The sequence below is a fragment of the Pseudopipra pipra genome, chromosome Z (genome assembly GCF_036250125.1).
Source record: "Pseudopipra pipra isolate bDixPip1 chromosome Z, bDixPip1.hap1, whole genome shotgun sequence".
In the NCBI taxonomy this organism is placed as follows: domain Eukaryota; kingdom Metazoa; phylum Chordata; class Aves; order Passeriformes; family Pipridae; genus Pseudopipra; species Pseudopipra pipra.
This window is the reverse complement of record NC_087581.1, coordinates 496917-516633: the sequence shown is the minus strand read 5'-3', so window position 1 is coordinate 516633 and position 19717 is coordinate 496917. Positions and strand designations below refer to the sequence as shown.

The window sequence follows — 19717 nt, the reverse complement described above, 5'->3', positions numbered from 1 at the left end:
CAAGAAGGAGAAGAGCTTCGGTGGACAATGAATCATTCTCTTGTGCCTTTGTTACTAGCTGTGACACTGCCCCTTCCATTGATTAACTCAAATAAAAGCTTGAACTCAGCCTTTCTATCAGTACTATTTATTGCGAATGTTGAAATGGCATGTAATTTTGAATTAAGATATGAACTGATTAGATAGGTAAGTCATGTAGTTCATTGGAAGACCCTTCCGTGACAATCATATGTGTGTGTGTATATATATATATATCTCAAAGCCATTCAAGTGCGAAAATACAACCTTGAAAATGAAGTAGAGAGAGTTTAGCCATTGCTGAAACATACAAGAATATGTGTATTTAGGTATTTTACACAAAGGAATTCTTGTGTACAGAAAAGAGACCTTGTTGATTATCTGATACAATCAAGTGCTTGTGAAATATAGTCTCTTACAGCAAGTATTCAATTTCTTTGTGATTTAGAGACCTTCTTTCAGCTTGGAGTGCTCTCTTTCATATTCACAACTTGAAGCAGATAGTCCATCATCTAATAAAAAAAAAAAGAGATATATTATTTATAGACCAGTCCTGCAAAGAGTAATTCACTAAGTTAATAAACCTAATATAAGTTAATAAGCCTAATATATAACTGCTCTGGGTATTCACATAACAAGCACATTCCTAATAATCTTTCCAAAACAGACCCCATTTGTCTTGGTTAGTGTAATAACCGACTGCCAAAGTACGAGGAAAGTCATTCTCCCAAATAATTCTGTCTGCCATCTCATTTATATACTGTCTCATCAGCGTTAAAAAGCCAAGTCATGGAAACAATTTAAAGTTTATTTTCCAACTTACTTTTACAGTTAGTCCAACTTGGAGGAGAGATTTTCCTTCTAACCCGTAACTACATTAACTTAATTTATTCACAGAATAAAGAGCAGGCAAGGTATTAACTGAAAACAAGAGAACAATGCAGGTACACCATCCTAAGCCAACCTCCCAGAACTATTGGGCTCATCTCTTCCACCTTTTTGGCTATTTGTGTGTCGCAGCCATTATCCCTATGCTGGGTGAGTCCTTTAGTAAGAACTTTTTTATTCCTAAGAAATGTACAGCCCACTGTGAGTGTCAGTGGTGACTGAGGCACTGGATGATGTTGAGCTGCTAAGTGAGGCCCTGAACTGAGTTACTGTATTTACTTCTGCAAACTTTATCTCTGGAGATTCCTGATCTTAAAATTTCAAATCAGCTAAATTCGAAAGCGTCCATGGAGCAAAGTTCTCACAGCACATTTCCTCCCAGCACTGCCGGCCTTTGCTGTGCGCAGCAGGTGGGAACAGAGGGTTGCACACCCGGAGACAGACTCCTCCTGGCTGGCACTTCTGCGAGTGCAGCCCCGGTGCCTGGGAAATGCAGCCGTCTCCGGGCCAGCTATTCCCTCAGCCGGCAGCAGGGTTCACAATTGCCCTTCTGCTGCTCACCTTTCCACACCTCAGTCCAACAGGCCCCTGCGCCTCAGGGCAGAGGAACCTGCTGCAAATACGGTCTCTAGTCCCTCCTAGAACTAGTTTCTGCTCCAAACTCGCACGTAATGTGGCTGGGAAAGTATTTAATGCCAAGTACAAGCTTTTTGTATGCCCTGTGGCGTCATTCTCAGCTTACTGTCCGTGGTCATCCACCTCCAGGGCAGGCAGCCCATGCACCCATCCCTTCTGTGCGAGGACACCTTTGTCAGCTGTGCTACAGCAGCACCTGTCTAACCAAAGTCAGTCAGAGTCTGTACACCTGGAACCCCTCACACCCAGACAAATCCACAGAATGAAAACCCAAAGGTCATTTATGCCCTTGCATCCCTGTGCTCACGTGTGACTGAATGTCACATGTGTATCAGAATTCCACCTTTATAGACAAGGCCTCTTTATAAAAAAAAATAACTTTTAAATTAGAAATAATAATTATTGTTCAAATGGTTAGGAAACTATCACAGCCCTCAAAAAAGTAAAGCACATTCCTTCCAATCTTCATGTTCTTTTCACTTGGAAAGATTTCAGAAACACCTTAACTTTCAGGTGCTGGGTTTTTACTTCCTGAAGCCGAAGGAAAAGCAGTACATCGTTCCCTGTCTAGGCTGTGTATCATCAGGTATTTGTGTCCAACAGCAGGAAAGCTCAGCTACTACTGCTTTCATGATTATGTTTTACTTCAGGATGGAGACAAAGTAACAGTTGAATGATGGAAATTAAAGGTTCTGTGGCCAGATGAGGTTCTGCAAGTTGTCCTATGTCTTAGTCACAGGAAAAACATGACCTTTTTTACTAATAATTTCAGAGATCTGGATGTTTAAGGCAATAATCTCATTATTCCACATACATGTTCAATGCCTGACCACAAAAATATTGATATTAATTTAGGGTCATAGTACACACATATGGATATGATTCAACTTACTGGAGGCAACTTCCAGCCTTCATAAGCACGATTTATTGCCAGATACTTTTAGAAGCCAAAATATTTCCCTCTTTACATAGAATAATGGAATTTCTTAATCTAATTTGATTACAAAGCTGCACACTGTGGAGCTGAAGATAGAATGATTTCCTTTTTAGACAGTATTAATCACAGTTACTATAAGCATTGCTGTCATAAAGCCATAGCCAGAAAGAAACCTATGCACAGCGTCCAAATCAGGGTGAGAGACCTAAATCATGGCTTAATTTAATGGGTAAATTTTTACCTGCGTTCAAATAAAAGCCTAAGTATTCATGGACTTCACTGCACCAGGATTTCAGGAGAGAGACTGGGCCAAAGTTAACCCAGGAACATTAATCACATCATATTGCAGTAGAATATGAGAAGGAAAGAATCTTCACATTAATATCTTCAAGAGGGCATATTAATCTTTTTATTCTATTTCAGTGTCACCCAGAAGAATTCTGCAGCTTTATCATTATGTCTGTGCCTGAGGCATTAGAAAGAAAGGAGTCTTCTCGTAAATTCTGTGATTTACATTAGACCCCAATTACTTTCTGTAAAACTTCACTGTTATTCTTCACAATGTGTTTTATAGGATATTCCAAGAGAATAGGGGTAAATCTGTTCTACTGCCTTGTTGTCTTGTAAAATAGTGCTAATAAGAACATTAACTCGAGGGATGAGGAGGCGGGTCCCAGGCACGCATTACAGCTCACCAGTAGCCACAGACTGATTTAGCAAGACCACAAACAACCGCAGTAGTAGCCAGCCCCATCAGCTGGGGAAAGGCAAATGAGACAAGGACAAAGGTGGGAACAGAGGTGGCTTTACCCACGGACTGGCCGTTCCCCCCCAAGCCAGGGAACAACATCCCGAACAGCGACGGAGCGGGATGGCAGCACCTCTGCCCTCCTCCTGCCCTCACATCTGTTTGTCAGCTTGGCTTTGCTGGGTAACACGGGATGGTGCTGATGTGGTCACCTCAGCATGGAGAAAAGAACGGTTCAACCAAGCAACTTGAAGGGAACCCAGACACTAAAATCTGTTTAATGCTTGCTGATTTCATGCCCAATAACAAATTAATTCATCCAAAATAAAATCTGCGAGTGGCAATCTGTAATCAAGAGCAAAGTCTTGCTGTACTGAATGTCTAGTTCTGGACAGTCCTCAAGTTAGAGGAAGCTGATGTGTTACTGTAAAACAAAAATTGAACACAGGGAGTGTCTTTGTAGGTGTTATCTTACTTACATCTTTCCAGCTGCTATTGTCATCTGTCTCCCAGGTGTTCCTGGTGTACCAGGGAAGCCCTCCTTTTAAAAAGTGAGCACTTTTATTTTCGTTCCTTTCCAGCAGCCGTAGCAAATATTTTGAGATTTCTTCCCACTGCAGATAGTCTTCCAGCTGCTTGGCATTGTCAGGTAATGCTGAAAATGGTGTTTTGTTTTCTTCTTCAAAACCATAAGGAAAATCTCCAGTGCTCTTTTTTCCCATTAAATGTCCTGTAACAACAATGACAGTAGCACAAAATTAACCAAAACGGGTAAAGATTTGATTGTTCAAATATCGGCTGGACTTTGCTACTGATTGATGGAAGGGAAGGGCAGGAGCTAGAAGATGTCAAAATTGAAGCACTACTGGGACTGCAGATTTTATCACAGTGTCGCACACAATTAATTTCTTCTGTCTCTTGTGCTGCCTTGTCAGAGAAAACGTCGCCGAGAACGGGGCAGCGACAACCAAGCACTTTGCTCGGGGCTACGGAGAAGCACTTGGTAGTATTTGCTGGAATAAGAAGCGGACTGAGAAGCTGCAGGTTTTAGACTTACCCTACCTGGACACCGGACGCGGGAACTCCGCGTTCCAGCGCCTTCCCCGGAGTCGAACCGGACTTACCCACAGCCCAGTGGCTGCCGCGGGGGTAGATCTTGGTGAGCGCGGGGGTCCCGCCGGGCTGCAGGGGCGCCGCTCCGCCCTGCGCCGCCAGCAGCGCCAGCGCCAGCAGCGGGAGCGCCCCGGGCCGCCGCGGGCCGCCCCCCATCCTGCCCTGCCAACGCCGGGGCTGCCGCCGGGGCTGCTATCGGGGTGCTATCGGTGCTGCCGCCGGTGCTGCTGCTGCCGGTGGTGCCGCCCGGCTGCGGCTCCGTCCGGGCGAGGCGCTGCCGCCGCCGCCGCCGCCGCCGCCCCTTTATACGGAGCCGGGACGGGCGCGAGCGGAGCTCCCGCGCTGACGCCTCCTCACGGGGCCGCGGCAGCCCCGGCCCCCGCCCGCTCCCGGCCCCCGCCCGCTCCCGGCCCCCGCCCGCTCCCGCCCCGGCCGCTCCCGCGGGGGGTGCGAGCCCGGCCCGGCCCCGGCCCCGCTCCCCGGGCGCGGACAGCGGCGGGCGCTGCCCCGGGGGCTTCCCCTCGGCCGCGCTCGGAACACGGACACGGACCGCGAGTCGGTGCCCCCGCTCCGGCCGCCGGGGGTCGGGGCGGGCCCGGGGCACCTCGGGGCGGCGGGACGGTGCCAACGGAGCGTCAACGGGGACCCGGGGGCTGCGACCGGAGCGGGACAGCGGGCGAGGGACCGGGCCGGGGTCACCCTCCGCGCCGTGTGGGCCTCGGCTCGCCTGCACTTGGGGCAAAGTGTCTCACTGTCCAAACAGAAAATCTTGCGCCAAAAGTTTATTTTAGTTCCCAGTCTCAGGTAGATTTCCTGTCACAAGTGACAGTAAGGTGGACACAGGCGTGCAAGACTTTCTGCTTTCCTTGGACGGGGACCTGTAAACTTTCCAGCACCCTGAGGCACCTGGAACTGGCCAACCTTGTAGTAGTTAATGGATGAAAAGGTTTCCATCCTGAAGAGGCAGTGCAGAGAAAGGATGGGTGAATCATGGAAGGAGACAGTATATCCCTGTAAGAGCCATAAAGTTGAACACTTAAATACACACTCGGCCTCAGGCACGTCAGTGGTTCCACTGGAGTGAAGGTGGGTGAGTAGTGATGGGATATCAAATCCTGATGTGCTGTTTGCCCCTCAGGAGAACAACAGGGACAGGACGGAGTCATGTGGAATGGGCGCAGTTTAGGTGATGATTTTGCTCTCTGGAGAACTATGCCAGGAGCTGGGACACACAGTGAACAGAGCTGCCTGTAAGGAACCTGCCAGATCCTCTGGCTAACCCCACATGGCTGGAGCTGAACTACACCCAATGGTAGCTCCCATGGATGTGAATTAACATAATTTCCGGGCAAACTCTAGTACAATCCCTTTTGAAGTCAATTGTGTATCCTCTTGTATGAGCTAATTTGTTCCCTTGTTTAGTCACAGTTTATTGCATCTTCTTTTACTGATTAATGTGATTCATTCTTTTATTTTGGTTATTAATTATGCATTCCTGCTTAATTTACAATAGTATTCTCATGCCTCAATCACGAGTTTTGCTGTGCAGTACAGCTACAGACATGTGCTCTGTGCTGAGTGACAGCTGATCAAATAAAATATTGCTGTCCATGGGAAGTTCTAATTGTTTGGTGCAATTCAAGGCAGGAAATCCAAAAATTCAGGAGACTGTCCATTTTCAGAAACCAAACCCAAGCAAACATGAATTCTTACTCAGTTCCTTATTGCCCAGTAGTGCCAAGTCTCTTTTACTGCAAACACTATGCAAACAAATAAACCTTCCTCACATGTTGTATATGTGCCTTCATCCATTTCATGTGTTACAGGCTATGCCTTCACATTCCCTCTCATTTTGCACTGCTTTGAGCTCCTTTCATTAGTAGAGGCTGTCAAGGCTCCATGGTTTGGACCCCTCAAAGGCTGTGGTCTGTGATCATCAGGTTATCTGGGTGCTGGGCAGTCATGTCTGGACAGGCAGGACAGCAGGGATGTGCCCAAAGAACGTGCTTTCCCCTTGGACTGGGCACCTCTCCCTCAGCCCAGCTGGGGATCTAGCCCACTCTCTGATTCAGCATTTCTTTACTTACTTGTTCATAAGGATAAAAAAACATAATATGGATTTATTCTAATTATTATTTTTATTAATCTTTTCGGAAAAATAATAATTTGATAAGATAGAGAAATAGTATTCTGGACACTCTGCAACAGAAAAGGATTCAGGTACAATAAAAGGATGTTATCAGCTGAGACCGATTCACTCATTTGAGACAATCTTTCTTAAAAAAGAAGCCTGATAACACAAATTTGTGTTTGAACATCAAGAAACAGCTCTCTCCATTTTGAAATACCTTTCTGCTTTTCCTACATCCCACAGCAAAGCGAACTGTTGTGCTCCAAGGCAGGAAAACACTAATGGTGTTTAAATGCTATTACCACAACAGCACTTTAATTTGCTTCCTTTACATTTCAGACAACTTATCATTGTTCTATCAGCAAAGCAGATTCTATGGAAATGAAAAGGGCTAAAAGAAGAATGGTGTGCCTTTCACCGCCTCCTTTGTGGCGATGCTGGAGTCAGACACAGCCAGGATACATGGACAGAACAAACACTGGTCTGAGCGTTTCAGCCACGTAATAAGAGGGCTCAATCACTGAGGAATACTCTGTAAATGTTGAAGATGCTGAATAGACTAATCTCCAGCCCTTCCAGCCCGCACCCAGGGCAGGCGTTCTGCAAACAGCCGGAAAATCAACTCGCTGCAGCAACAGCTCCCTGAAGAACCCAAGACATTTTTCAGAAAAGAGCTCCACAACTTCACAGAGGCTGAATAATATGAAATAATAAACATTTATTTAATAAGGCCCAGTGTAAGACAGTTGATGCTGTTTGTGCTGCATTTGGGAAGCCCTAGACGGCTGAAGCTGAACCAGAGGGGTTGCTCAGTGCATATTTAATGTGTGCTGCATCAGCCAGCCCAGGTTGGGCTGTACAATTTCTGTGGTGGAGGGGTTCAATAACTGGAGAATTAAAATGGGAAGTGTTTATGGACATGCCTGTGGAGCAGAACAGCCTAGAGTGACCATCAGCCCCACTGCCTGACCCCCTCCAGGCTGACCAAAAGTTCCAGGGCACCGTCCAAAGGCCCCTGGAACACTGACCAGGGCATCAGCCTCCTCTGCAGGGAGCCTGTTCCAGCCTGACCACCCTCCCAGGAAGGAAATGCTCCCCAGGGTGCAGTCTGACCCTCCCCTGGCACAGGGGCCTGTCCTGGATTCCCCTGCTTCATTTGCCACTCTCCCAGTCAGAGCTGGCTGTGCTCGCACTGGGGCAGGTGGACACAATAAATTCCTATTTCAGCAATACCAGGGGGAAAAAAAAAATCTTACTCTACATTCACTGTCCCAAAAATTACATTATTTTTTCTTAACTGTGATGATACACTTCCAGGAAGACTGCATTAAGGATACCTACATTATTCTGACATGCCATTTACTATACTCAATTTTATTTCTACACAATTTGACACAAAAAAAGTAATTTTTATAATACAGTTGGACATGAAAACTGCTTAGTGGGATACAAAAGAAGTAATATTACTTGAAAAAATTCAGCAGTTGTCTGCTGAGCATGAGCTGTTACAACAGAAAAGGTGCCATTATTGTATAATAGAGTATTTTTGTAGAGATAAGGGATTACAGAAGAAACAAAACTCCAGAGGAAAAGAGCATCACGCTGTTCCTTATCAAAGCTACAAAAACAAAGCCAGGGAGGAAAACAAGTTCTGCTTTGTTGAAGGTACAACACTGACAATGGAAGAGAAAAATATAGAATTTCACAAAACGACAGTTTCAGGTAGATTTTTAAATGAAAAATCAATTTTATTTTAATTTTATTTATTTAACACTATTCAGGTGTTACATGATAGGAGAGAATAACGTGTTCTCCAAACTGGCACAGGAGTTATGGTTCACCCTTCCTGCCAATACCCCTGGAGTGTACTACTGTGCTGTGTATTCATTCAGTAATTTACAGGTGCTATTAAAGCCCCATAAAACCTTTTGGTTGGGTTTGTTTAACACAAAAGGCATAATGGTCAGCAGCCTGAATTCCAGAAACTTACCCAGTCCCTAAATAACAGGCCTCTAGAAATCAGGCCATCAGGGTTTCTGTCCCTCCTCCATGAAGAAGGTTTGAAATGCAGGGGAAGAGCTCCAGGTCCCCGTTGCTCAGTTCCCAATGGGAGTGAAAGCCCCTTCCTTGGCAGTTTTTGTCACCACATCCAGCTAACCTTCCTCAGTCTGACCAAACCCCTGCCACTCACCACCTGCTCTGACCCAGATCCACGTCCTCACAGGCACTGATACATCCAGTGTGGGGGGTGGAGAAAAGAGGGCACTGGCAGATTAAAAATAATCAAGGAAAAAGCCCCAAACAACAAGGATGGAGAAAGTGGGGTCAGATGCAGGATCGTTCAAGAGAAAATGACCCGTGGCTGCTTTAGAACATGACAGTGTCTTCCAGCCCAGGGCCAGGCTGGCTGAGAGCAGTGTCTGTTGAAGGCAGGAAATATGCCATTGCATAATTAACCAACAGCCAACAGCTTCACTCATTAGTCCTACTTTATTTAGACAAGACAAAAGCTTGCACAGCTTTGGAACTGTTTACAGAAACGAAACCATCTGAAATATATATTATTTTTTTTCCCCTGTACATTCAGCTCTGTCCTTGGAAAGCTGCCTGGTTTCAGGACTCCCGTTTCAGCAGCACATAGGCTCCCATCACTGCCAGGAGAGCATACTGCAAGAAACAGAGAACACACACTCGTTACACTTGCTCTTCACAGAGGCTCCGAAAGCACAGACTGCTCAAAGGGTGCCCCCTCCAACACCACACCTCCCTCAGGAGCCCACAGGTACAGAGCTCTGCTCCTCAAAACTGCAGGAATGTTTTAAAGGGATCAAACTCATCACAGACAGGTGTCACAACTGCGTGCACTTAACGAACCAAACTCTTACAAATGCCGTGGTTTCAGCCCAGCACAAATCCCAAGTTCTAGTGGGTGACAGACAGGCTAAAGCACACATGGAAACACAGCTCACAGGGCATCAGGGACCAAAGCACAGACACAAATTCATTAACCAGGATGCTCACAGGCAACATTCTTATTGTCTTTACTTGTTATTTTACCAATGCAAGCATTCCAAATGTCTGTATACATACCTTAAATTTGGGATAGTCATTCATGATTATAGTTACCATTCCAACATAGGGCAAAAACCTAGAATTGACAAAACATTGACAAAATGAGCCCTCAAATATTACATGGAAATGTTTCAGTGTTACTCAGCCTGCAATATTTCAGTGTAAGCCCATCATTTACACCTGGCACTAATGCATACCTGAACAGGGAATTAAATTCATTAGTTTTCCTTAGGTAAAACTTCAATCAAGTTATCTCTGAAAAATCTGGAGAAATTTTATCTCAAGTGAGGAAGGGGACAAAGCCCAAAGCTCAAACCTTGCATAAAATTCCTGTGGAATGCTGAAACAATTTCCCAGGAATTTCCAGAGATTACAAAGATAAGTTGGTTAATTTTGTATTTATAGAAGAACTATTTGTTAGATGTCACTTTTTCCCCCCTAAATACTAATTTCCACTCCCACATCAGGGAGAGGACTACAGGAAGGAACTTTTCCAGTGTGGGGGTATTTTTTAATTACAATTTTTTAAAAGAAATTAAAAAAATACCACATCAGATCTAGTTTGCATTACATTGGAACTGATTCAATAAGTAAATTTTTTCTATTTGATTATAAAGTACATTTTGCATTACTTACCCTCTTGCTCTTCCAACAACATCTTTCTTCTCTAACCAGTTCTGACCTTCTTTGTACAAGCCTCTATCATCAACTTCGTTATTATCACCTTTAGTCAGAAATTTGATGTTCCCATTTCCTCTAGAAGGCAATGAGGTGAGAAACTAAATACCACTTAATTTAAAAACCTCAATTAACATCTACAAAGCACAATGGGGATGAAAAGTACTACAAGATTAGATAACAGTGTTTGCTTTCAGTCCTGCTTATCGAGCAAACACCATTAAACCATTAACATTACAGATTTTATTGACTATATCTATCAAGAGGTATTAACAAGAAATGGTTTTAAAACACTCCCAGATTGTCATTTGATGTAAGCAGTTACACAATGGATATGAAAGGGATGTGTTCCACCCAGGCACATAACCTGGTTTTGCTGAAGTACTAATATCAAGAAACAAGGAGTTTTCATGATGATAAATTAGGTAATAAATAGATAAAATAGGCAGTTCTTGGATATACAGATTTGTTTCAAAAATAACTGAAGAACAGATGTTACTCAAGAAATAAACACCTTCAGTTCACTTCCTGAGGAGCAAATATGTCAGTGCTTGCCATCTCCAGCTTAGCTTTTCACTGGGCAGAACCAGAAGCAAAATTGCCTCTGTTGTGCTTCAGAAGGAACAGTTTATCATTGCAGGCATATGCAATAAAGGCAAACCCCAGAACTCACTCTGCTGCTTTCCAGCCTGAATTGTTGCTGGCAGTGTGACTAACAGACACAAGGAGAATAAGAATCTATTCTTTTATTCCAGTCAAATCTGGAAAACTTCAGTTAGCTAAGATTATATGCTCATCAGGCTGCACCTCCAGTTCTGACTCTGAATCCTCACCTTCCTTCAGAGATTTGCTCTTAGAAGCAGCTGTTTCTCACAACCAAAACCCCACTCCTATAACTGCCAGTGCAGAAGTGGGCTCTGCTGCATACACATTCCTGCTGCCAACAACAACTCCTATGGCTTGTGCCACAGGGTTCCCCTGAATTTCCTCTCAGTTTCTCATAAACTACTGTCAAACTTATACTGCAACTGAAAATCCCAGGGAGAGAAAGTATCTTTAGAAACAAGGAAAAGGACAAGTTGCATTACTTTTCGTGTACTTTGATTACTCTGTGAACTATTGGAATGTCTCTGCCTTCAACTTTAAAAACAACTATTTCACCAGCTCTGATTGGGTCATCGTGGAAATTCGTTAGGAACAGCAGGTCTCCCCTGTGAAAAGCTGGTTCCATGCTGCCACTACAAACAACAAGAAAGAAAGAGTTTATTGGTATTATGGTAAATGAAAGAAGAACCATGAAATCAAAGAATATTTATTTCTTACAGATAAACTCACAGTTTAAACTGAAATCTGTAGCTTCACCAATTCAGTAACACAGTCATGTAACACAACCCAAATCCCAGTGAGCAATCTGTAGTAGTTTATCCATCCAGGGAAGGAACCCGGACATTTCAAAGGTCTCACACAGTTACTGCTCCTACAAACCTCAGCTGAAACTGGGCCATGCTTACAGCAGGGGCCAAAACACAGTTAGAAGACAGTAAGTGTTCGAGTACTTCTTTAAGTAGGTGGAATTTAAAATTCCAAATGTATCCAAGGGGAAAGGGGAAGAGGCAAAGGGCAGAACGATACCTGGAGCTGAACCAGAAAGCCTGTACAGTGACTCACCTGAGCACCACGACAATGGGGCTCTCACTGCCTGTGACGACGATGAGCCCCTTCCAGATCATAAGGGCAGAAGACACTATCATAGCAAAATTTAGGACCTGGTAATACAGCTGTGCGAAACAAGAAAAGGATTTTTTAGTTACCGTATCGAAATTAGAAGAACAACATAGAAACTCAGCGCACAGAGTCCAGGCACGTGGGCTTCACAGTAAAATCCTATTCCAGTGCGAGTCTCATGGCACAGATTGCCATGTCAGAATTCATCATACTGCAGCAGAAACCCTGAATCCACCGTGTGCCTCAATCCTGGCTCATTCTACCCGGGGAACTGCCCGTCCCCATTTCTCCCCGGCGTAAAATACGGAGCCAGAAATGCCAGACCGGCGTTCCCGCCTGCAAACCCCCGCTCGCGGCTGAGGTGCGCGCCCCGGGGCTGCGCGGCCCCGCCGGTACCTGCCGCTTGTTCATGCGCCGCAGGTCCCCGAACAGATCCATGTCGGACCCCGGCGGCTCCCTGGCGGCTCCCTGACGGCTCCCTGACGGCTCCCTGGCGGCTCCCTGACGGCTCCCTGACGGCTCCCTGACGGCTCCCTGACGGCTCCCCGGCGGACAGACCCGCGCCCCAGCCGCGGCGCCGCGCCGGGTCCCGCGCTGCTCCCCGGGATCTGTAGTCTTCTTCCCCTCCCGCCTCGCTGACGCTCAGCGGGTCTCCTACCGTGTGAACTACAACTCCCGGCATGCATCGCGGCGAGGGGCCCTGAGGGCGAGCCCTCTCACCTGCTGCCCTTGGAGATGCCTGAGCAGCTGGCTGTCCCAAGGGGCTCCCGGTGGGCGCTCAGACCCCCCCCCGAATGGCGGGACGAGCCGCGCGCCCCCGCGGAGCGCCGGAACGGCGGCGCCGCCTCCCGGGGACAGCGCTTTGGGTCAGGCGTCTGCCGCGGGCACCCCTGGGGCCGCCGCGGCGTGTGCGTAGCTCATTGGCGGGACGGGGGCTGCCCCGGGCGGGCGGCAGGGGGCGCTGTGAGGGGAGAGCAAGGTGTGAGGGGAGAGCAAGGTGTGAGGGGAGAGCAAGGTGTGAGGGGAGAGCCGCGTGAGGGCAGAGCGGGGTGTGAGGGCAGAGCAGTGTGAGGGCAGAGCAGTGTGAGGGCAGAGCGGGGTGTGAGGGCAGAGCAGTGTGAGGGCAGAGCGGGGTGTGAGGGGAGCGCAGTGTGAGGGCAGAGCGGGGTGTGAGGGCAGAGCAGTGTGAAGGCAGAGCAGTGTGAGGGCAGAGCGGGGTGTGAGGGGAGCGCAGTGTGAGGGCAGAGCAGTGTGAGGGCAGAGCGGGGTGTGAGGGCAGAGCAGTGTGAGGGCAGAGCAGTGTGAGGGCAGAGCAGTGTGAGGGCAGAGCGGGGTGTGAGGGGAGCGCAGTGTGAGGGCAGAGCAGTGTGAGGGCAGAGCAGTGTGAGGGGAGCACAGTGTGAGGGCAGAGCAGTGTGAGGGCAGAGCAGTGTGAGGGCAGAGCAGTGTGAGGGCAGAGCAGTGTGAGGGGAGCGCAATGTGAGGGCAGAGCAGTGTGAGGGCAGAGCAGTGTGAGGGCAGAGCAGTGTGAGGGGAGCGGCCCCGGCGGACTGTGAGGGGACAGCGAGGTGTGAGGGTGGAGCGGCCCCGCCGTGGTTCCTTGCCAAGCCCTCCAGCCCGCAGTGGGAGCGGGGCAGTGCCCGCAGTGGGCCGTGCCTCGGAAGCCCGCAGGCTGGCACACCGCAGTCTCCTCCTCACCAGCTGCGAGCAGAGCCACCTCGTCTCAGCAGCCAGCGGTACCCTCAGTGTTTTTTCAAGGGCCACTACAGAGATGAGCACAGAGGCCCAGAAAGGCCCCAGCTGTGAGTGGCAGCCTCTCAGTGCCCTCTGCCAGCCTGGCTGCCCTCAGGATGGGCCGGGGCTGCTCCGAGTGGGGCTGGCAGGGTGTCAGGCCCCTCGGGCAGCGCAGAAAGACTTCACACCCATTTCCAGTTCGGCATCTGAATGATTGCATGAGTCTGGAGCAGCAACTACCACATGGGTACAGGTCCTTGCCCAGAGCCTGATTTCCTGTGAATTAAATGAACCAAACCCAATGAGGTTTTCACCAAGTTCAGAATTAGCCCCTGAAGACTGGGGATGACAATGGGAGAGCAAAGAACACAAGGAAATGCTGCTAAGATCAGTGGAAGGAAACAGTTTGTGGAGGACTGGAAAGGTGTTTCTGTAATTTGCCAGAAATTGAGCGAGACTTTCTGTTGGCAAACAGTTGGACAAGAGGGACTAGGACTGACTAAGAGAGGCAGAAGTGGCATTGGATCACAGAGGAAGGTGTAATGCTCTCAGGAAAGGACAGAAATGGCACATGGATATTGGAAAGAAAGCTCCAAGGACACTAGCTAGTGTTGTGCTTCTTCAGCGATGTGTCGAGGCCTTTTGCAAAGTGTACAGAGGTGTCCATGGAAGAGAGAAAAGGAATGAGAAAGGTAACAGTTCAGTGAAGCTTTAGGGAAGGTCTAAATACCTGTGGGTTACCCTGATGAATAAACTGTTGTTTGTATCGGTGGTGTTGTTAGATGCACACTGTGATGATGATTTAGGATCCATGCCCACTTTGGAGCCTGTAAACCTTGCCAGTGCTTGGAAAATCCTGCTTTTCCATGGCTGGCTGCTCCCATAAACACATTTCCCATGTGTGTGATACCTATACAACTGGGAAGTAATGATCACAAACCTGCTAATTAAAGCATATGACACATAAGCTCCCCACTGTCTAATTACATTTCTCTCCCAGAAAGCAAAAAAAGAGGCCAAATTCTCATTCACTGCAGAAATAGCTGTACCTGGAATACACCTATTGAACATACCAGTAATTTACACTAGGACTCAGACCAGTAACTCATAGTCAATTAGCAACAATCTGACAAAGACACCTTTGTTAAATTTACTTGCTATTGGAAGGAAATCTTCATGTTATTTCTTGTGGCTACAGCTGCACATTTCACCTACATTAATACAAAAAAACCCACAACAAACCAGCTTTTGTTCCAAAACACACTATGTCACCCCCAAATTGCTACTGAAATAGATTTAACACTTACTCTGCATTTATGATGTGTTTACATTTCACAGTAAATATTTGGCACTTGTCTATTACCCGCTTCTCCCAAGCAAGTGTGTCAGTTGTGTGCAAGGTTATTTTGCAGTGGTTGCCGTGTTTGCAATAGCTCAGGTTGGCTGACATTATCCTCTAATAAACTTTTTCAGACTTTTCCTGGTCCAACACGTGAGCTGAGCGCCGTGCTGTGTGACCTGGCTGTGACACCCTCAGGTACTGCTCTGGCTGGGGCTGGGACACACAAATGGCTGTGAGAGGCAAATGATCTCGGAGTGTTATTTGTGGGTAGTGCTCTAATTTACAAAACGGGCAGGAAATGACTCTTGCCTCTTGTGAAGTAGGAATGTATCAATTTTGGAGCTAAAATTGATTTCCCTGCTTTTCCTCGGCAGGGAAAGGGCAGGACTGAGAGAAAGTAAATGACAAAGACTGGGCGGTGTTAGAACAGTTCCTTCAGTCACTCCTGATGGAGAGAATTAAAAGTGGAAGTTCAGGTGATAGAATCTAATTCTGTGACAAGTAGAGGGAAGAGGCAGAGCTGACATTTGGAGAATTTAGAGAGACAAGAAGGCAGCTTTCTGCTGAGACCTGGTAGGATTGAAGCTGCTTATTTTGTTGTTCACAGAGGTGGGACATTCTTTTGTCCAAGGCACGAACCCACACTTAATTCTGAGACCACAGTATCTGTGCCTCTCAGTTGGATTGTGATTGGTGTTTGATAGCTCCAAAAACACTTGGACTCCCCCATTTTTCATGGGGAGGCAAGGGAAACATGTTAGGAAGCTGCTTTTCTTCCTTTTCCACAGGTGCTAGGAATCACCTACACTTCTGTTGGTGGCTTTGTTATTTTACCAGCTGCATGATTTAGATTATTAAAGGTTACATGTATTTTGAAATCTTCCCATACTCTGGATGTTTGACTTCAATATTTGTACAGTAGATCTTTTGGAGCTCTGCAGCTAGAAAATTATGCTAGTGTTTTAGTACACAGAAAAAATGTAGCTCTTGGCATTCTGGCAGATTTGCCAGACCTTTGCAAACAGCCTGTACATAGAATATTGAATTACAGCTCTTTGATTTCTAAGAGATTGGTCATGGGCACATAACTGGCACCTTGCCCCTGGGCTGCAAAGTGTGGGTTAATAGGGAGAGCCATAGCAGTCCTTTTGCAGCCCCTCAGCAAAGCACAGCAGCAGCACAGTAACTGCCTTCCCTGGTGAGCACTCTTTGTGTCCAAATCCATTGGGAGCTCTTCTGCTTCCCCTTCCTGTTGCTCACCAGGCTGTCAGAGCAGCCCGTGGTGCACACAGGGCTCTCCAAAAGCAAGGGATGCCACTTGCACCAATAGCACACTATTCTGGATTTCATTGCATTTTTGTAATGGTACACAGAATATTTTCTTCCTGCACGCCCCTGGATTTGCACCCCCCTTGGAGGCCACTGCTTTGGAGCATGTGTGGCTTGTCTCGTGTCACTTCTCTCACGAGTCTTGTCCTCTGCCCTGGGAGCTGGCAAGGACCTGCTCACGGGCACGGCTGGCAACCCTGGGGCACTTTGCATGCTCGTGTTCTTAAGTGTATGAGTCAACAGTTTTAGTCTGCTCTGCAACCCAGTGTCTGGAGAGATAATTGGATTTCAGCTGAGTTGGATCTGTTTCAGGGAATGGTTTATTTGTGAAAATAATGTATTTTTCTGGAGGAAAAGGGGAAGGAGAGGGAGGGATCCAACTATCCGAACATTCAGTTGAATTTAGCAAATAATGTTCTCTTTTCCTTCCCCTCCCCCCATGGAACAGAAAAAAAAAATCAGAAACAACCTGACAAAATGTTTAGGCTTTCCCAAGTGAAAAAAAAACTTTAATTTTTAAAACTGCCCAAGAATAAATGAGAGAAAGGCAAAAAGGTTTTAAAAAAATTCTAAAAAAAAGGAAATATTTAACCCTTACTCAAGAACAATCTCTTAGTAGACTCAAAATGCTTGTAATGTGTTAGGTTTGGTTTGTGGTGGGGAAGGGGAATAATGATATTCACTGACTGTTTGCTGTTTGCTTAACCTGCGCTGCAGAGCTGAGGCTAAAACAGTGCCTAGGAAAACACCAGAGAAACGATTTATGTGATGGCACTGGAAGGCCTCTGTCACAGACCATGTAGGACAGTCTGGTCACTGAGTCCAGTGGAGTCCAGTGTGGCCTCTGGCCGTAGAGTCTCCTGTTTGATGCTCGTGCCCTGACTTTGACGAGCCTTTGGAAAGGGCTTGGCGTGTCGTGAGTGGGGCACATGGTGTGTGGGAACCAGCTCAGGGAGGTGAAGCAGGGCTGGAGCAGCTCCACCAGGGGACATTTCTCTGCACAGAAAGGGCTGGGCTCATTTTGCCAGGAGCAACAGTATGTAAATGTAATGACCAAGGGATATTTTGAGACCGTAGCTCCTCCACCCTGATTGCATTCAGGGCCTGCTGTCCATTTTAACTGAGACAGTGACAGTCACTTAAGCCAGGAAATATTGTTGTGCTTGACCTGCAATATTAATCTGGCCCTGGAGCTCTGGCAGTGTCAGCCAAGTGTGGCCTGACTCGGCAGGAGCAATACTCATAATGCACTGCATCCATATTCCACCATCACATTAGAGGCATTGAATGCAAAACAGCAGCATTTGAGAACGGGAAATAAATGGACTGCATAAAGTCTTTTGGCAAATCATATTAGGGGACATATCTGGGAAGGATACAATGCTCAGCTTATTTTACTAATGGTCACATTACTGCGCCAAATACATTTCTGCCTTCAGCGTAGAAACCTGGGGGTCAGAGAAGAAAGCTGCAGTGCCTCCAGTTCATTTCCCAGGTGAATCTGGGTCATTCCCAGTGCAGTGTCTCTGTGATGCCCTCAAATGGGCCCTTTGGTCCCCAGGAAGGCAAGCTGTCCTTTTTCCCCAGCTGTGAAAGAAATAACACTAAAACCAGTTTTTGTACAGTCACTGTTGAGGAGCAAATACATTTTTTTTTCAAAGGGAAAAAGTGCTCAGGGAGGGGGCAAGAAGTGGCTCCTTCTTTTGCACTCCTTCTGCGTCTGCTTCAGGCTGTAGAACCCAGTTTGTACTCAAAGCCCAGGGCTGTGGGTTGGGAATGCTCGTGCCTTCTGTGTTTGCCATGGTCTGTACTTATTTCTCCTGTCACTCCAATCCCCACCCTAGCTGCCCTTCAGGGAGCCTAGACAGATAACCTTTTAGTAATAATCTGAAATTCAAATACAAAGAATTGACTACTGAACTGCCCTAATATTTGAGAAAGGTTTTAAACTAAAATAGGTTATTCTGTGTCCCATTATTGGCCTGGCAGCTGCGTGTGTGTGATAGGTGTACTGAGAAAGGTTATATTAACAGAATGAGAAGGTCAGAGTTATATAAAAATCCTTTTAAAGGTAAATAGGCTTGCTGTACTGATTTCCCCACAGGTACCCAGAGGTTAAGAACTGGGAACATTTGGGCTTTTGGCAGGTCAAGTTGTGCATCTGTAAGTGCCCTGCAGAAATAAAAAAACCAGACAAGTCTAAAAATACAGTGGCTGTGGTAAGATTTACCTCTGTCTGTACCTGTGTGCAAGCAGGCCAAGGCAAGGCTAAACACCTCCCAGAGTGTGAAAAATCAGTGTTATTGAAGCTGTGTTGGCAGGTGGATCTGAGCCTTGGTGCAGTCCTGGCTGGGCAGTTCTCTCTGCAGCTGGATACTTGGGCAGAGGTTTCGGTGTGCTTCCTGCCTCCCTGAGGAGGAGAAGGGATGGGCTGGGAAGGTACACAAGAGGACATGTACATATATATGTACACATGGATACCTGTCAGGTGCTGCCTCCATGGAGATCAAACCCCTGCCCTTGTACAGGGTAAACAGAGTGAAGCCCCACACGTGAACCCCAGACCTGACTGTAACATTTTGTTCTGCCCAAATGCTCCCTGAAGCCTTTGTTTGCATTCCAGTCTGGTGCTGCACTTGGGGTGCAACATTAAGCACCTCTGTTTCCAACAAGAGTGGCTGCAAAGTGGCAGAGGCTGACTGATCCCTTTCCTACCCCACAGAGAGGTATTATGAGGTTGGATCCGTTACTGTTAAATCCTCAGAGGAAAGATGTAGAAAAGAGGACTATTAATGTCATCATTGCAATTGACTGTCAGTGGCACAATGTTAATTAAAAGCAAACAATTCAAATGTCAGATCTCAGGCAAAAATAAGTTTAAATATTTTCTTTATGGTTTACAAGAGGAGACAATTCCCCTCGGTATGCCTGCTGAGATTTGTGCCTTCCCACTGTGTCTCTTGTTGCTTTCTGTTCAGTTCCCCTCCTGGTCTTCGGGACATTCCCCTCTGTTAGGCAGCGTGTGACACAGAAATGTGTGGAGTTACAGGGCAGCTCCAGACCCTCTCCCTTAAGCCTTCCAAGAGATTACTGGCGGGAGAGTTCAATCAGTCTCGTGGGTGGAGCCGCACGGAGCCCCTGCCCAGCAGCGGGGCAGCACTCCCGGGGTGTGCAGGGAGCTCCGCGGCAGTGGCAGTGCAGGACCCCGGGTCCTGCTTGGAACCACAAACCCCTTCACATTGTCAGGCTACTGGCCAGGAAATCGTTGTGGTTTGCATCTTGGTGGCACCAGCAATGGCATAAACTACTGGTTCACAGCATCCCCTGCGGGGACAAGGCAGTGAAGAGGGAAAATAAACAAGGGTA

General features: G+C 47.0%; 2 protein-coding genes and 1 long non-coding RNA gene across 3 annotated transcripts; 1 reads left to right on the top strand and 2 right to left on the bottom strand.

The window, feature by feature from the left end:
- Positions 1-313: 313 nt before the first annotated feature.
- On the bottom strand, positions 314-4541 carry LOC135407369 (gastrin-releasing peptide-like). The gene is made up of 3 exons (XM_064642344.1): positions 4352-4541; positions 3707-3957; positions 314-530 (listed from the first exon to the last, which is right to left on the bottom strand). The coding sequence occupies exons 1-3, from the start codon at positions 4494-4496 to the stop codon at positions 477-479; spliced, it is 450 nt and encodes a 149-aa protein (XP_064498414.1). The 5' UTR covers positions 4497-4541; the 3' UTR covers positions 314-476.
- Positions 4542-4986: 445 nt separating this feature from the next.
- Positions 4987-7201, top strand: LOC135407371 (uncharacterized). Its single transcript, XR_010426844.1, has 2 exons — positions 4987-5426; positions 6811-7201. It is a non-coding gene; the product is annotated as an uncharacterized LOC135407371 (long non-coding RNA).
- Positions 7202-8942: 1741 nt separating this feature from the next.
- On the bottom strand, positions 8943-12523 carry LOC135407366 (signal peptidase complex catalytic subunit SEC11C). Its single transcript, XM_064642342.1, has 6 exons — positions 12343-12523; positions 11890-11999; positions 11310-11459; positions 10180-10299; positions 9562-9619; positions 8943-9138 (listed from the first exon to the last, which is right to left on the bottom strand). Exons 1-6 carry the CDS (start codon positions 12382-12384, stop codon positions 9085-9087), a joined length of 534 nt encoding a protein of 177 aa, XP_064498412.1. The 5' UTR covers positions 12385-12523; the 3' UTR covers positions 8943-9084.
- Between the last annotated feature and the right edge of the window lie 7194 nt (positions 12524-19717).

What these genes read in the sequence shown, in the direction of transcription:
- LOC135407369 (XM_064642344.1), bottom strand. Translation starts at nt 4,496, where the DNA reads ATGGGGGGCGGCCCGCGGCGGCCCGGGGCGCTCCCGCTGCTGGCGCTG. An exon ending in CGGCAGCCACTGGGCTGTGG is followed by an intron (nt 3,958 to 4,351) that starts GTAAGTCCGGTT and finishes TTGTTGTTACAG; the next exon opens with GACATTTAATGGGAAAAAAG. An exon ending in ACAATAGCAGCTGGAAAGAT is followed by an intron (nt 531 to 3,706) that starts GTAAGTAAGATA and finishes TTTTTTTATTAG; the next exon opens with ATGATGGACTATCTGCTTCA.
- LOC135407366 (XM_064642342.1), bottom strand. Translation starts at nt 12,384, where the DNA reads ATGGATCTGTTCGGGGACCTGCGGCGCATGAACAAGCGGCAG. An exon ending in GTAATCAAAGTACACGAAAA is followed by an intron (nt 10,300 to 11,309) that starts GTAATGCAACTT and finishes ATTGCCTTCTAG; the next exon opens with AGGAAATGGGAACATCAAAT. An exon ending in ATGACTATCCCAAATTTAAG is followed by an intron (nt 9,139 to 9,561) that starts GTATGTATACAG and finishes TGTTTCTTGCAG; the next exon opens with TATGCTCTCCTGGCAGTGAT.